Below are 14,823 nucleotides of genomic sequence, written 5' to 3'. Positions count from 1 at the left end.
TGATATGTATTGTTATAATTTGGACTAATTGGTTTAATTCGGTAATATGAAACTTAATAAAAATTATTATTTTAAAAAAAGAAAGTAAATATATAAATAAATATATATAAATGCTTCAGTATCTGAGTAAAGATCACCTGCGGAAGGCTTCAGTTTGGGCTAAAGTATTTCATTTTTTATTTGGGGGCATTTCCATTCCCATTAATAACGAAAATTCTGCCCACACCTTTTGCTGCCATACAACCCCAGATCATCACACCTATCTGGGTGTTTCACGGTCGGTGTAAAGCAAGTAGGATGTAAATCTTCTCTGATTCTTCCCCTTGTGTATTTCATGCCATCACTACCAAGCAAGGAGATTTGGGTCACATCCCTCCAAAAACATTGTCCCATTGTTCCGCTGTCCAGTTAACATGGGTTTAATCTTTTCAACCTTTGCTTGAGAGATTTTCTTTAGTCGTTTAGTCGTGTACGACTCTTTGTGACCCCATGGACCAGAGCACGCCAGGTCCTACTGTCTTCCACTGCCTCCCGCAGTTTGGTCAAACTCATGCTTGAGAGATAACAATGGCTTTTTCCTTAGAATTCTAACATTTCGAGCAGTCCTTGCACTCAACTTCACATTACATCTCGCCATGTCATCTTGTATACACCAAAATGATTTTCTTCTGTCATGTAGGGACAGTCTCTCTATTCTTCGATCGTCACTTGCCTTTGTGCACCTTTTCCTGCCTTTACCAGTCTGATTTTATAGTTGCTGAGACTCCTTATACCTCTTCAATAATATCGAAATGCCAGCTTTGGTTAAGTTTTCCCCAATCTTCCATCTAATTTCTTCATAACTGTAGCCCTGTTCACTTAATACTACAATTTTACATCACTTCTGGGTGACCAGTCAACTCTTTGTGCCATTTCTATAATTTTATTATGCTTTACAACCTCACTAAATGAAAGAACAAAAAAAAAACCCCAACCAACCTGACAGCAATCACATAACACACTGACAAAAGTCAACCTAAGCAAGTTTTGCTTTTTCTGGTTATTTGGCTATAACGTTTGATAGAATATGGCTAATTGAACAACCTTTGTTGAATTGCAGTCTTCATTAAATTATCTTTCCATTGATATTTTATGATATTACTCCAAACGAAATGGTGTTATAAGCCATCAAAACTCTGAAATACACTTTTTTACAAAAGTCTTCCCCAATTTTGACCACTACTGTATATTAAACAAACCAACATTCAACAGCTCAGAACATAATAATAAATATGATGGTTAATGACAAACAACACAGGTAATGAACACAAGCCCAACTTCTTTCAGTTCTTCTCCATTTGTTCCTGAGGCTCTAATCCCTTTTTGTCTCCATTGCAGATTGTAATGAATCGAAAATTGAGAACAAAGGTGACCACGATAAAATCCCGAGGAAGGAGAAGCCACGTAAAAATTTAGAGTGTGGAGAAAGCTGCAATCAGAGCTCCCATTCCACTTCCCATCAACAAAATCTCATTGGAAAGAAACTCTATCAGTGCATGGAATGTGGAAAAAGCTTCAGTCAGAGCTCCGATCTCACTAAGCACCAGAGAATTCATGTAGGAGAGAAACCCTATCATTGTGTGGAATGTGGAAAGAGCTTCAGTCACAGCTCCAATCTCACTTCCCATCAAAGAATTCATAGAGGGGAAAAACCCTATCCGTGTGTGGAATGTGCAAAGAGCTTCAGTCAGAACTCCCATCTCACTTCCCATCAAAGAATTCATACAGGGGAGAAACCCTATCAGTGTGTGGAATGTGGAAAGAGCTTCACTGATAGCACCTCTCTCACTTATCATCGAAGAATTCATACAGGGGAGAAACCCTATCAGTGTGTGGAATGTGGAAAGAGCTTCAGGAAGAGCTCCGATCTCACTTCCCACCACAGAATTCATACAGGGGAAAAACCCTATCAGTGTGTCGAATGTGGAAAGAGCTTCAGGAAGAGCTCCCATCTCACTTCACATCAAAGAATTCATACAGGGGAGAAACCCTATCAGTGTGTGGAATGTGGAAAGAGCTTCAGTAATAGCTCCAATGTCACTTCCCATCAAAGAATTCATACAGGGGAGAAACCCTATCCGTGCGTAGAATGTGGAAAGAGCTTCACTTGTAGCTCCAATCTCACTTCCCATCAAAGAATTCATACAGGGGAGAAACCCTATCAGTGTGTGGAATGTGGGACAAGCTTCAGTCAGATCTCCAGTCTCACTTACCATCAAAGAATTCATCCAGGGGAGAAACCCTATCAGTGTGTGGAATGTGGAAAGAGCTTCCCTGAAAGATCCTCTCTCACTTCCCATCAAAGAATTCATACAGGGGAGAAACCCTATCAGTGTGTGGAATGTGGAAAGAGCTTCCCTGAAAGATCCTCTCTCACTTCCCATCAAAGAATTCATACAGGGGAGAAACCCTATCAGTGTGTGGAATGCGGAAAGAGCTTCAGTCACAGCCACAAGCTCACTTCCCATCAAAGAATTCATACAGGTGAGAAACCCTATCAGTGTGTGGAATGTGGAAAGAGCTTCACTCAGAGCTCCAATCTCACTTCCCATCAAAGAATTCATACAGGGGAGAAACCCTATCAGTGTGTGGAATGTGGAAAGAGCTTCCCTGAAAGATCCTCTCTCACTTCCCATCAAAGAATTCATACAGGGGAGAAACCCTATCAGTGTGTGGAATGTGGAAAGAGCTTCACTTGTAGCTCCAATCTCACTTCACATCAAAGAATTCATACAGGGGAGAAACCATATCAGTGTGTGGAATGTGGAAAGAGCTTCAGTCAAAGTCAGAATCTCACTTCCCATCAAAGAATCCATACAAAGGTTGGAAAAACCATTATACAGATTTAGGAGCCAGGAAAATCCACACCTTTTTAACCAGGCCTTCCCTTTGGCTGATTGACATTTAATGCCCTTTTAAAATGTGGTGTTTTGTGTTTTTAATTTGTTTTTTTATGTTGTAACCATCCTGAGACCTGTGGGTGTAGGGAATAGCTGCCAACTTTCTGCACCACCTAGAGTACCCACAGAATTGTGGCTTCTACTGGCAACGCACATAGGAGAACAAATGAAAGACAAATACGATGAGCAGGCAAAAACCTGGAAAGGGCCATACCAAATGGACATCCGGTGTGAAGAGGTCACTTTCCCCACTGCTGAACAATGCCACAGGTAGAGGAGATGGAATGCTAGAAGTGTTCTCTGGGGCAAGGGGAGCTGCTGGGAAATTGAACTACAGGCTCAAAATATTACTTTTTTAAAAAGTTGCTGCCATTATAGGCATTACAGGCAGAAAGCTGGAGGGTGAGCAGGTCCAGGCTGTGCTGCACCCGAGAGTGGGGGTGAAGGGAGAAGGGAGAAGTGAAGAAACTGAAAGCTTTTTCTTCCCGACGTTTCCGGTGCGGCTCTGTATTCCACCTGGTTCGGAATTGTCCAGTGGAGCCACAGGATGTCTCCAAGGCCGTTTTCTGTGGCAACCAGATAACAGGAGCTGCCAAGCGTGGGAAGCCTCGCAAAGGTCCCAAGGGAACTGGCAGAGACATGTCGTCACAGCATCATTTGGCTGCTGCAACAGTGAAAAACTGACCAGGGCCACAGGCTGAGCTGGGTGATTGACAGTGGGGCGTCACCACCTCATGCCATTGCCATCTAGTGGTTTTTTGTGGAACTGCAAGGCTGTGAAAACTGGAAGTGTAACTCTTGCAGATGGTTCCAAGTATTAACTAACTATGTCTGGGTCTGTTTATTGTTTTTTCTTACAGGCAGAGATTGAGGCCTATGTCATTCCAGAGATGCATTGCTGTTTGCTTTCTGTTTCCTCTCTTGTCCATGATGGGTTCAAAGTGTGTTTTGAAAATAATGTTTATTCCATTTCCAGAGGTGGACGACAACTGGTCAGTGTTGAGTGCAAAGACAGGCTGTTTGTGCTAGAAACGCCTATTGCAGGTAAAGGTCCCCCTGAGGATGCACAAGCACAGTGTGGTAATCTTCCCATTCATGATGGGTGCCATCATGGCGTTTGGCACCGGAGAATGTCACATGTCAACTGGGGGTACGTGAAGAAGGTCCCAGGGTGCACTGAGGGGTGCAAGATGAAGGCATGTGACAAATACCTGGAATGAAGGGTGCCTTCAAGAAAGCCAAGGTTCAAATGTGCTCTTATCCTAGGTCTGACAGGGTAACCACAAAACCTTTTGAGCTAGTCCATGCAGACCTTTGGGGCCCTATGCCAGTTGCCAGTCTGGGCGGGGCCAAATTTGTGCTATCTCTGGTGGATGATTATTCCAGAAATGGGTGGATTTTCTCTCTGAAGCACAAGTGAGAGGCCGCTGCTTTGGTGAAAGACTGGATAACGGCAGTGAGAACTACTGTTCTTACTGCGGGTCAAGAGCTTTCTATCAGATCGCGGTGAAGAGTTCCCCAGGTCTGCGTTGCAGAACTTCTTCTGCCAGAAAGGCATACACCACAGGTTGACTGTTGCAAATTCTCCTCAGGAGAATGGAGTTGCAGAATGCAGGTAGAGAATGCTGCAGGAGGCAACCGAAGCCATGCTCTTTGACACAGGGTTGCTCCAGCGGTTTTGGGTGGAAGCGTGGAAATCTACATCGTTCACTCTGAACCGTTCTTACAGTTCTGTAGTAGGGGACACGCCCTATTTTCTGCTGCACAGCAAGAAGCCCAAGGTGCATTTCTTCTTTGTGTTTGGATGTGAGGCTTGGGTCCTTGTGCCAAACACAGAAAGGGTGGCCCTAGGTCCCAGAGAATGATCCTTTGTGGGTATGAGCCAGGGACCAAGTGGTGGAGATTTGCCTATCCAGAAGGCAATCAGTCTAGGATTCTAGTCAGCAGGAGTGCTGAGTTCTGTGAGCAGAGTGGGTGGCAATGCATACTTGGGAATCCAGACATTCTTTCAGAGAGTCTGCTTGACTGCTGATGAAGGAAAGGTAGAAACTGATCATGCTGCTGAGGCTCAGAGTCCCAACCCAGAGCAGGAACAGGAAAGGGCATCTCCTAAAGCTGTTAAGCTAGAGCCAAAGAGTGCTCCTCCTCCTCACCCACAAGTCCAGTTGAGAAATCCAGAAGGCGCAGTAAGTCAGAGGGGGAGTTATCTGAGAGCAAGGACACACTAGTTAGCCCTAGTGGGTCAGAGGGGGTACCTGAGGTTGTGCTGAGGTGTTCAGCTCACACTACTAAAGGAATACCACCTGAAAGGTTTGAGGTCACTAGCGTGTGGACTGGTGTGGCTCAGTGTGAACCAGAGAGTTTTGAGGAAGTTCAGAAGTTGCCTGAAGAGGAAGCCAGGAAGTGGCAAGAGGCAATGCAGAAGGAAATGAACTCAATGGAGTCTCTAGGTGTGTTCTCCATCACGACGCTGCTAGCAGGCAAGCAGGCCGTGAGCAGCCGCCGGGTTTACCGTCTTAAACCCACAGCAACTGGAGAACCGCAGTACAAGGCTAGGCTGGTAGCCAGAGGGTTTACACAGTGGAACAGCTGCTTTACACTGAGGTGTATGCTCCTACTTCCAGAAGTGAAAGTCTGTGCATGCTCTTAGCCATTGCTGCACAGAGGTCATCAGGTGCATCACTTTGATGTGGATGTAGCCTATTATACACAAAAATTGGGTCCCCCCTTTGTGGAAATAACATACTGTCAGACACAGCATTCCTACATAATAACACACAACATACTAATTAAATAATCAGTTGCATATCTTGAGGCAATCATGATCTTTTACATATCTTTTCAATCCTGGGGCACAGAGTCTTGAGGTTTCAAAGGTGAGAGAATGTGCTTGCAATTCAACTTTCCTCCCTTTGTCAGCCCCCTCCCTGTCAGTCTATATCCTTTGGAAAGAGATAGCTGTGGCCACTCTGGTATCTTTTGTTGTTGCTGCTGCAGGTAATAAATAGTCTTGTGGTCACGAGGAATTGGGCTGAGGGTTTTCCATCGTTGGGTCTGGGTTGACATCTGTAGAAGGGATATCCTGTAAGAGGGAGGGTGGGGCAGGACTTTGGGGACTTAAAGACACAGTTATAAAGGTAAGAGGTAAAAGCCAAAAAGGGGAGAATCTCCTTGAGTTTTCTTGGGAAGCAGAAAACAATAAAAATATTGGCGAGTTAAGCATTTTATTCATTTCAATATTATTTTCATATTTCCATATAATTACGACTGTTATTATATGCTAAAAATATAAAAAATAAAAGGAAAACAAAAAAAAAGATAACCAGCTAAACAATTTTTTCCAGATAAAAAATAAATGGACTTGACAGAACAACAGCAGATTTTTTTAAAAAAATATGATTAAATAATACAAAGATATTATCAAAACCACACAGATTGTTACTGGACTGGAACCTTAAGGACTAGGAGGTGAAGGCGGTGATGGTGAAATGGGCACACGATTGTGGCTATCCAATGAAGATGAAAAATGAAGGAAATTATGGGAAAAGACTTAAAATTCACCACATGCTATCTGATTTTTAGATGGTACCTGACCCCATCCAAATCAGTCAAAATAAATAAATATCAGCAATAAGTGTTGGAGACGCAGACAAAATGAGGGAACCTAATTCCACAAGTGGTGGACATGTCCCCAAAGGGAAAATAAAATAAAGTAAAATAAAATAAAATAAATGCTATTTATTTTAAAGAAAACCAAAGCTTTACTATTTGATATTCTAACAATAAGCATACCAAATGAAAATAAAAGAGTGTTTCTTTACACAACAACAGCGGCTAGGATGTTAATAGCAAAATACTGGAAAATGAGTTAATATCAACAAAAGATGAGTGGCAATTAAAGTTGTGCTTCTACCTTGAAATGGTCACAATGCCAGAACTTCCAAGAGACAGATCTACTCCCAGTAATAAAAATCCTGCCAGTGATCTACCCATTGTCTTTGCCCAGAGTTCTTGAGCTTTTCTCAGGGAGCAGTGACCAGAGTTGTGGATCAACCGCTAGATCATTTAACAAATTAAAATTACATAAACAATTGTGCTATAAAAGCACATACCATACATGAAGTATCAAGATAATAGAACTTTTAACACAGTGGTTTCTTCCATGAACAACAAGTCTTACAATGTATATAGACAGGCGCAGCATTGATTTTAGCTACAGGTGACAGCAATGAGCAGCTGTAAGGTTTTCTTCTTTAAGTGACCCCTATAAAAAAACAAATGTAAAACAAACTTTATCCATTCACAGGTTTGTTAATTTGTTAAAAAATGTTGAATTGCAACATTGTATTCATTTATATTACTTAGAATATGTACAACGGATGAAGCCCATGAGAGCGAAACAAGGCATTATTCCGGAAATCCTTGTCAAGACTATGGAACCGTAATAGGCTCCAATTTGGACTTTATGAACGTATGTGGAACAGAAACTAGCAGACATTTGGTCTTTATGAATGAACTGATTTATTGGGGACTTCCGTCTATATTATTGCAATTTATGTGTTGTTTATGTGCAAGATAAACCTTTGATATTGTGATAAGAATGTATAGAAGAGTATTGTTTATGTGAATGCACAGACTGTTATGTTTTGTGTGCTTGTCAATTCCAGGAACAGCATTCCTGACCCAGATGTTTACAGGAAGTCCCTCAGATGATTCCCCTTTCAAACAGGATACTTGAACCTAGGCCAGTAGGGTCCTCCTCTCTGGCAGACGGACAACCCCCTCCCCAAAGCCTCTCCCTCCCCACTTCCCCATGGGGGTCCCCCACACCTCCCATCACTCACCAGGATGGCTTTGGCCATCTCCTGATTGGAGCACTTCAGAGTTCGGAGCCCCCTGAGCTGAGCTGCCTGGCAGTTGTGAATCACCTCCGGCAGGTACAGCTGATCTTCCTCCAGCAGCTGAATGGCAAAAGTCAGTCTGTCAGTTCCTCACGAAGGGAAGGCTTCTCCACCTCCGAGAGTGCAGAGTGGGGGGCAAGGAGGGCAGGTCTGAGTCCCTGCTCTGGTTCTCTCCAATACTCACCTCTGGGGGAGGGATGTGCAACCGCAGCACATCTGCAAAGAGAAGGACATGGGGACAGGTGAGTCCCTCCCTGAGCACCTGGCAAGGCTATTCCAAGAGTTTTCTCCTGGATTCCAAGTCCTACTGCAGGGGAGGAGGGACACCCCAGGCCTCGGGGGCCAAACCTGGTCTCCTTCAACCAGAATGTGGCTCCCCAGGCCAGGGGTAGGCAAACTAAGGCCTGGGGGCCAGATGCGGCCCAATCGTCTTCTCAATCCGGCCTGTGGACAATTCGGGAATCAGCGTGTATTTACATGAGTAGAATGTGTCCTTTTATTTAAAATGCCTCTCTGGGTTATTTGTGGGGCATAGGAATTCATTCGCCCCCCCCCCTATAGTCTGGCCCCCTAAATAATGATGATGATGATGATGATGATGATAATAATAATAATAATAATAATAATAATAATAATAATAATAATAATAATAATAATAATTTATTATACCCTGCACATCTGGCTGAGTTTCCCCAGCCACTCTGGGCCGCTCCCAGTCAAGTGTTAAAAGCAGGACAGCGTTAAATATTAAAAACTTGAACAGGGCTGCCTTCAGATGTCTTTTAAAGAAAAGATAGCTGCTTATTTCCTTCACATCTGAAGGGAGGGTGTTCCACAGGGTGGGCGCCACTACCGAGAAGGCCCTCTGTCTGGTTCCCTGTAACCTCGCTTCTCGCAATGAGGGAACCTCCAGAAGGCTCTCGGAGCTGGACCTCAGTGTCCAGGCTGGATGACGGGGGTGGAGACGTTCCTTGGTCTGAGGGACGGTGGACCGGCCCACGGCTGAAAAAGGATGCTGACCCCTTCCCCAGGCTAAAAAGATGGTCAATATGCGGTTCCACTCCACCCTTTTAAAATTTAAATATCAAAACAGATCCCAACTTTCAGAGCATGTAAACCACAGGAGTGGAAAGATCGCTGTGCCACTCACAGAAATAGGACTATACTTCCTTCTCCCACCTTTAAAGTATACATAAGGAACCTCAACTCCTCTCTTCAAGCCAAAAGACAACACTTCCCCGCCCCAGGCAAAACTCCTGGGCTTTCATTAGTAGAGCCGCCATCACGCCTGTGGCGTTTACGTCACGGGGACTGACTGAGCGGGCGGCCCACGGGACATGGTTTGAGGACCCCTGGATACAACTTTGCAAGAGATGGAAGCGGAACTCGTCCGCAAGGATGACGTGATCTCAGTCCTCCGGGAGGAGCTGGAAGTGATGCAGAAGCAGCCTGACCAAGCCCAGCAGGGGGGTGAGCTCGCCCCAGTGGACAGACCCGCCCAGAAGGTGGGCCCCGTCCTTCTTCTCTGTTTATTCATTGACTGCCTTTCTGTCCTGCTTTTCCTCTAAGGAGCTGAGATTGGCGTATACGTGGTTCTCCCCTGCTCCACATTTTACTCTCACAACAGCCCTGCGTGGTAGGTTCAGCTGAGAGGCTGAGGCTAGCTCAGGGTTAACTAGCAGGCTTCACACCCAAGTGGGGATCTGAACCCGGGTCTCCCGGGTCCTAGTTTGGCACATGAACCACTGTTTTATAAATTTTCATTTCAACAATTTGCATGTCGCTTAACCGCTATACAGTAAGACTAAATGTGAGTTAAAACTATGAAATCAGTGTTCACTTGAACAACCTGCTGAGATAATCTTTGGAAAAGAAAAAATTCAGGAAGCACTGGACATTCAACAGGCCTGCCTGACCTCAACCGGAAGGGAGCGCCACAAAAATGGGATCCAAGGCACTGAACACAGAGAGGCTCCTAGTGGATACGAGCCATGGGGGACCACTGGCAGCTACCTCATTGCAGGGTGTTGGACTGGATAATCCCCATGGTCCCTTCCAACCCTACAATTCTATGATTCTCTGATTCCTGCATTGCGGAGGGTTGGACTAGATGACTCACGAGGTCCCTTGCAACTCTGCAGTTCTATGAAAAGAAGGATCCCGAACCACACGACACTACATTGGCTGTCTGTGTGTAATTCTGTAAGCCTCTATATGTGCCAGGGGCTCTTACTTTGCAATCCAACTAAAGGGAGAGCAGGGCAAGTGAATGCACAGCCTCTGTGCTAATGGCAAATGCTTGGAGATATGCTTGGTGGATTCGCCCTCAGTGGTGGCTGGTGCCTATAGGGATTGGTAGGCCTGGAGGCCAACAGTAGGTGGCGCCAAAGCCAGTGGCAGGCACAGCCAGAGTCAATGGCAGGCAGAGTCCCTATGCTTCCTATGCTTTGCATCCTCTGTGCCCAGTATTTCCTACAACAGTTCTGAGATAAGCTTGCAAGTTCTAGCAGCATTTCCCCAAGTTACTGGAGGGCTGCGCCCTCAGTTTCCAGCTTCATCGCCTTCTGAATCTTTTATCCCTCTCCTTAAAAGGAACCGGAAGAAAAACGTACGGTGCAAGTGAGTGACCCAAACCTGCGCAGGCGAGGTGTCTCTCTGCCGGTCCTTATGAAGCAGAAGAGCATCCCGGAAGAATTTCGGCAGGAATTGGAGCGGTTGAAATGGGAGCTGGCCCAGACAGATAAACAGGTGGATTCCAAGATGGCTCGCCTTAGCAAGACGCTGCTGAAGGATCAGAATGAACTGGAGCAGCTGGAGAAAGAGGTGAGCCCAAAGGCCAGTCGGGGAGAAATTTGTCTACACTTGTAGCAAATTCGTTTCCCAAGCTCTGGTGTCCATAGAGCCGAAACAGCACCGTCCACACAAAAGAGGAAAAGTTTCTGCAGGTATGGGGAACACACAAAGATTTGCAGAAGTACAGAATGTCTATGGGGCTGGGCAGAACCCTGCCCCCTCCCCAAGCTAGAGATGGGCACCCTTTGACCTGTGGTTCAGTTGTGGCCCCCACGATTGCCTACCTGGCCCTTGGGAGTCCCTTTCCCTTGCTATCCTGCCTTTCCCCCAGGCCACAGCAAGACCTCATTCTCTAGTGTCCAAACTGACCTGGCTGGCACCCTCCTTATCAGGGTCAGAATCAGCAGTGGTGAAGTTAGGTGGTTTTAGACTCTGGTCTTAAGGACCCTACTCCTTTAGAAGGTTCAATCCCCAGTGTCTCCAGGTCACCCTCTTGAGGTGCTGCCAGTCCATGTAGACAATGCTGAACAAAGTGGAGCAAGCTTCTGGCTTGGCTTAAGAAATGTTTTATGTGCCTAAGTCATCCTCATCACTTTGCTTACTTCCAAATGTGGTCCGACCTGCTGCTGCGTTTAACGGGGGCCCATCTGCTCACTCTGTGGGGTCCCAGGACCTGTGCCCTAAAGTTCTGCCTCGTTGGTGAGTAAAAGGTCTAATCCAGGCAGGGAAAATGGAGGAGGAAGGGGAAATGTTTGAGTAGAGGAACCTAGCAGAGGCCAGTTTCCTCATTTTCCAGTTGTAAATTTGGTTCTGCACATTTCTACAGCAATTTGCACTTTTGAAGGGGGAAAAAAACCCCAACAACCCCTAAATTCTCATGAGAATTCACCAGTATTTTAGTGTGGATTTCTCCTAATATACCCTTGGTCTAACCCTAAACCATTGGTTGGCAGCCATCGCTACCTCCTGTGGGAGCGAATTCTGCAGTTGAAGTCATCAAGGCAGCTGTGCTCTGGCTGAGTCTCAGGAAGCTGCTGCCTGTCTTCTTACGGGCTGTACCTTCCAGCTGGGATTTCCGCCGGGCCGTGAACATACTCAAGGGAGCCCTTTCTCATGCTTGCCTTTTTATTTTAGTTTAGCAACTTGAGAGAGGAGAGGAAGCACGAAGAAATGATGGGCTCCATCGAGAGAGAGAATTACAGTCTCAGGCAGGTGAGTTGCTGCTCCCTGCCAGTAGGGAGGGCGAATATCTCAGTTTTGGTTTCTCTCATTTTTTCCGGTCTTCTCCACATTTCCACATCAGTTTGCATTTTTTGTGTGTGTCGGGGGTGGCGGGGAGTCCTCATGAACTTCCTCAGCATTTCCGTTTGAATTTCTCCTAATATGTCCATTGTTTCATGCATTTTCCTCTAATTTGAGGCATTTAAAAATTATATTTCCCCATATATATGCATCTGCAGGTGCGCTGCACCCTAGCGTATGCATTTCCCCCCACACCTTACCTGTCTGGGGAACTGCACTGGAAAATTTGGGGAAGTGTGAATTTCAGTGGCTGGACTGTGCTTCAGTTCATTTCTTGTTGCAGAAAGTGCAAATCAGGTGGCTTTGCCACTAAATGCAAACTGAATCCACAAAGCAGGTTCCTAAGTTCTAATTGTGGGTCTCCAATGTGGTGCCCATGGGCACCAGTGTGCTTGCCTGTAATTCCTAAGGCACCTGCAAAAGAGACTGAGCTTTTCGTGCGCCATTCCTGTTTCTACAGCCTCAGCCTCTCTTACATTCAAGCCATTATTCTGTTTTGTTTTTTGCTTTATGAATTACTACATTTCTATCCCACTTGTCCTCCAAGGTGCTGTATACGTGTCTCCCTCTCTCCACTTTTTTCCTACCTTTGAGGTAGGTTAGACTGAGAGATAATGATTGGCCCAAGCTGTCCCACGACAGCAGCCATCTTCTGATATGCCGTGCCCCCATAGCAGCCATTTGGCACTCTCCTCTCACATTTCAATTCTTGTTGCACACAGTGTTTGGCTGGAGAAAAATTTGGCGCAGTGTGGATTTTCAAAGGATAGCTGCGTTTCGGTTTGTTTATTAGTCCGGGAACTGCAAATTAGGTAGTTTCCCATTAGAAAGCAGACCAAATCAAAACCTCCATCCTTACTCTTAGTTACCAGTTCTATCTTTCTCCTCTCCTGCCACGCAGGACCTCGCTGATCTGGAATCTAAACTAACTGACAAGAGCCAGATGATGGATGACTTGCAGAGCAACGTCAACCGGCTCCAGGCCGAGCTGTTCCTGAATCAGCACCATGTTGGGAACCAGCGGAGCCGGCAGAAGGAGCTGCAGAGGCAGCTGGAGATCTTGCAGCGGGCAGAGGTGCAAACCAGAGTCACTCTGGTGACCATCAGTGCCAGGGTAATCTTCTCCACAGATCGCAGGGCTTCTTCAACCACTACTACCACCCCTGTTCTTGCTATGATGTCCTTGTTATTACCGTTATTACCATTTGCATTTCTTATCAACCCTTCACCACAGCAGTGCAAAAATATGCTACTAAACTCAGTTAAAACAAAGGCTGTTGGTCCATCTAGCTGAGTATTGTCTACACCAGGGCTTCCCAAACTTGGATCTCCAGCTGTTTTTGAACTACAGTCCCCATCATCTCTGACCACTGGTCCTGCTAGCTAGATATGATGGGAGCTGTTGTCCAAAAACAGCTGGAGACCCAAGTTTGGGAAACCCTGGTTTATGTTGACTGGCAGAGGCTCTCCAGGAGTTTTGTGCCCAGTGCAACCTGCCAGGGATTGAACCCAAGACCTTCTCTGTTTAATGCATGCTTGCATGCTTACATGCATATGCGCATGTAATGTTACGAATGTACGTTTATGTCTACACACAGGCCCAAAGTATTTTCCCTAGTACCTCAGGAACAGAACTGAATTCTGTCGGTCTGCAAAACGGCAGCAGCTCCCAGAGTCTGGGGGTTGGTGCCCATTGGAGCTGGTGGGGAGGCAGGACGTGGCACCAGAGCCAGTGACAGCTGCAGCCACTGCCAGTGGCAAGCAGAGCCAGATCTAGTTTTGACTGCATCCTCCTTTCTGCGACACAAGGGCAACGCTAGGGCTAAGGAGAAGGAATTGGACAGCCAGGGCCATCCACAGGGCTGGATGTAAGCAAGAAGGCAGGCAGGCAGGTGGGGGGGGGTGAGCTGCTTATTGTGGGGCTGTACCCCATTTGCCCCTCTTCTGCTTCCCAGAGCTCCTTGGGGTAAGCCATGCTATTTAAAATGGATAAAAATCTGAATTGAAGTTTGTAGTGCTCTTTGAAAGATGGAAACAAATCAAAAATTTGAAAATGGCATGAAACATGGCTCTTGCAAATGAGTAACCGAGAATCCTGGCCGCTTCCAGAATGTCCCTGTTTCAGGGGTGCGATTCAGTCACGTGCTGGGAAATCCAGATTGTGCAACTCAGGTGGATTTGGTGTTCTTGTGCAATAAACCCACTTCCGGGGGGAAACCAGACCTTTTGCTGTAAGGAAAGTGACAGGGATATCCACTGGAAAGTGAGCGATAAGGACTGCTTGGTGCAATGTCGTTCAACCTTCTCCCAAAGAAATCAGAATAAGCAATGGTCCTACTCGGGATCTTTGTGCACGTGTATCAGGACGAATGTAGACTGGTTGCCTGGGAGAGACCTCTGCCTCACTGCACTAGCTTTGATTCTAAGGAATGACATTCTCTAATTTTTGAACTAAGGCACTGTCCACTTCATTCCCCCGCCCTTCTTTTCACTGAAAGTTTGAAAGGTTTCGGAGCAGAATCATCCAGGCAACTTACAGCACCCCTGGCATCAAGTTTCCCCAGGCCGAACTCACAGACGATGAAGTTTTAGAGTCCTTACAGGTAAAAGGAACCATGTGGAAGTCAGATTGTCACTGTGGCTGCAATGCAGAAGCGGGATGGGGGAATGGAATAGCTGCCTCCATTTCTAACAGAAAGCTCCTCTGTGGATCTGTCTTCCAGAAAATAATAACAGAGCGTCTAGACTTTTACCAGTTGCTGAAACAGAAAGGGGTGAAAGTCCCAGCTCTGGGCGCCGCCGAACCGCTCCCTCCAATCACTACCTCTAAGAAAAAGACTTCCAGCAGATAGAGATTTGAAAGCTAAAGTCTCTCCTCTTCACATTCT

At 45.9% G+C, this 14,823-nt stretch overlaps 2 protein-coding genes and 1 long non-coding RNA gene across 7 annotated transcripts in view; 2 read left to right on the top strand and 1 right to left on the bottom strand.

The window, feature by feature from the left end:
- Positions 1 to 5,961, top strand: part of LOC308579479 (uncharacterized protein) — a 67,032-nt gene extending 61,071 nt beyond the window's left edge. For 3 of the 5 annotated variants that reach the window (XM_081214031.1, XM_081214032.1, XM_081214030.1), the window contains exon 6: positions 1,378 to 5,961. In XM_081214031.1, coding sequence (XP_081070157.1) covers positions 1,378 to 2,888 — 1,511 coding nt within the window. In that variant the 3' untranslated portion in view covers positions 2,889 to 5,961. The remainder of the gene's footprint in view (positions 1 to 1,377) is intronic. The other 2 variants (XM_081214029.1, XM_081214033.1) reach the window with 1 other exon arrangement.
- Positions 1 to 8,356, bottom strand: part of LOC308579490 — a 76,416-nt gene extending 68,060 nt beyond the window's left edge. Inside the window, exons 1-2 of the long non-coding RNA XR_014004501.1 lie at positions 7,784 to 8,356; positions 6,929 to 7,203 (exon numbers count right to left, since the gene is read on the bottom strand). This is a non-coding gene — a long non-coding RNA (uncharacterized lncRNA). The remainder of the gene's footprint in view (positions 1 to 6,928; positions 7,204 to 7,783) is intronic.
- An 857-nt stretch (positions 8,357 to 9,213) lies between these two features.
- On the top strand, positions 9,214 to 14,823 carry LOC308579469 (coiled-coil domain-containing protein 27-like; the record flags this gene model as incomplete). The annotated part of the gene is made up of 6 exons (XM_081214001.1): positions 9,214 to 9,345; positions 10,433 to 10,663; positions 11,768 to 11,845; positions 12,837 to 13,049; positions 14,434 to 14,538; positions 14,659 to 14,823. The coding sequence occupies 6 exons, from the start codon at positions 9,214 to 9,216 to the stop codon at positions 14,785 to 14,787; spliced, it is 888 nt and encodes a 295-aa protein (XP_081070127.1). The 3' UTR covers positions 14,788 to 14,823.

This window comes from Podarcis bocagei, assembly GCF_964188305.1.
Source record: "Podarcis bocagei genome assembly, contig: HAP1_SCAFFOLD_44, whole genome shotgun sequence".
Classification (NCBI taxonomy): Eukaryota; Metazoa; Chordata; class Lepidosauria; order Squamata; family Lacertidae; genus Podarcis; species Podarcis bocagei.
Note: the sequence above shows the minus strand (reverse complement) of the source record. Positions and strands in the feature narration are given on the sequence as shown.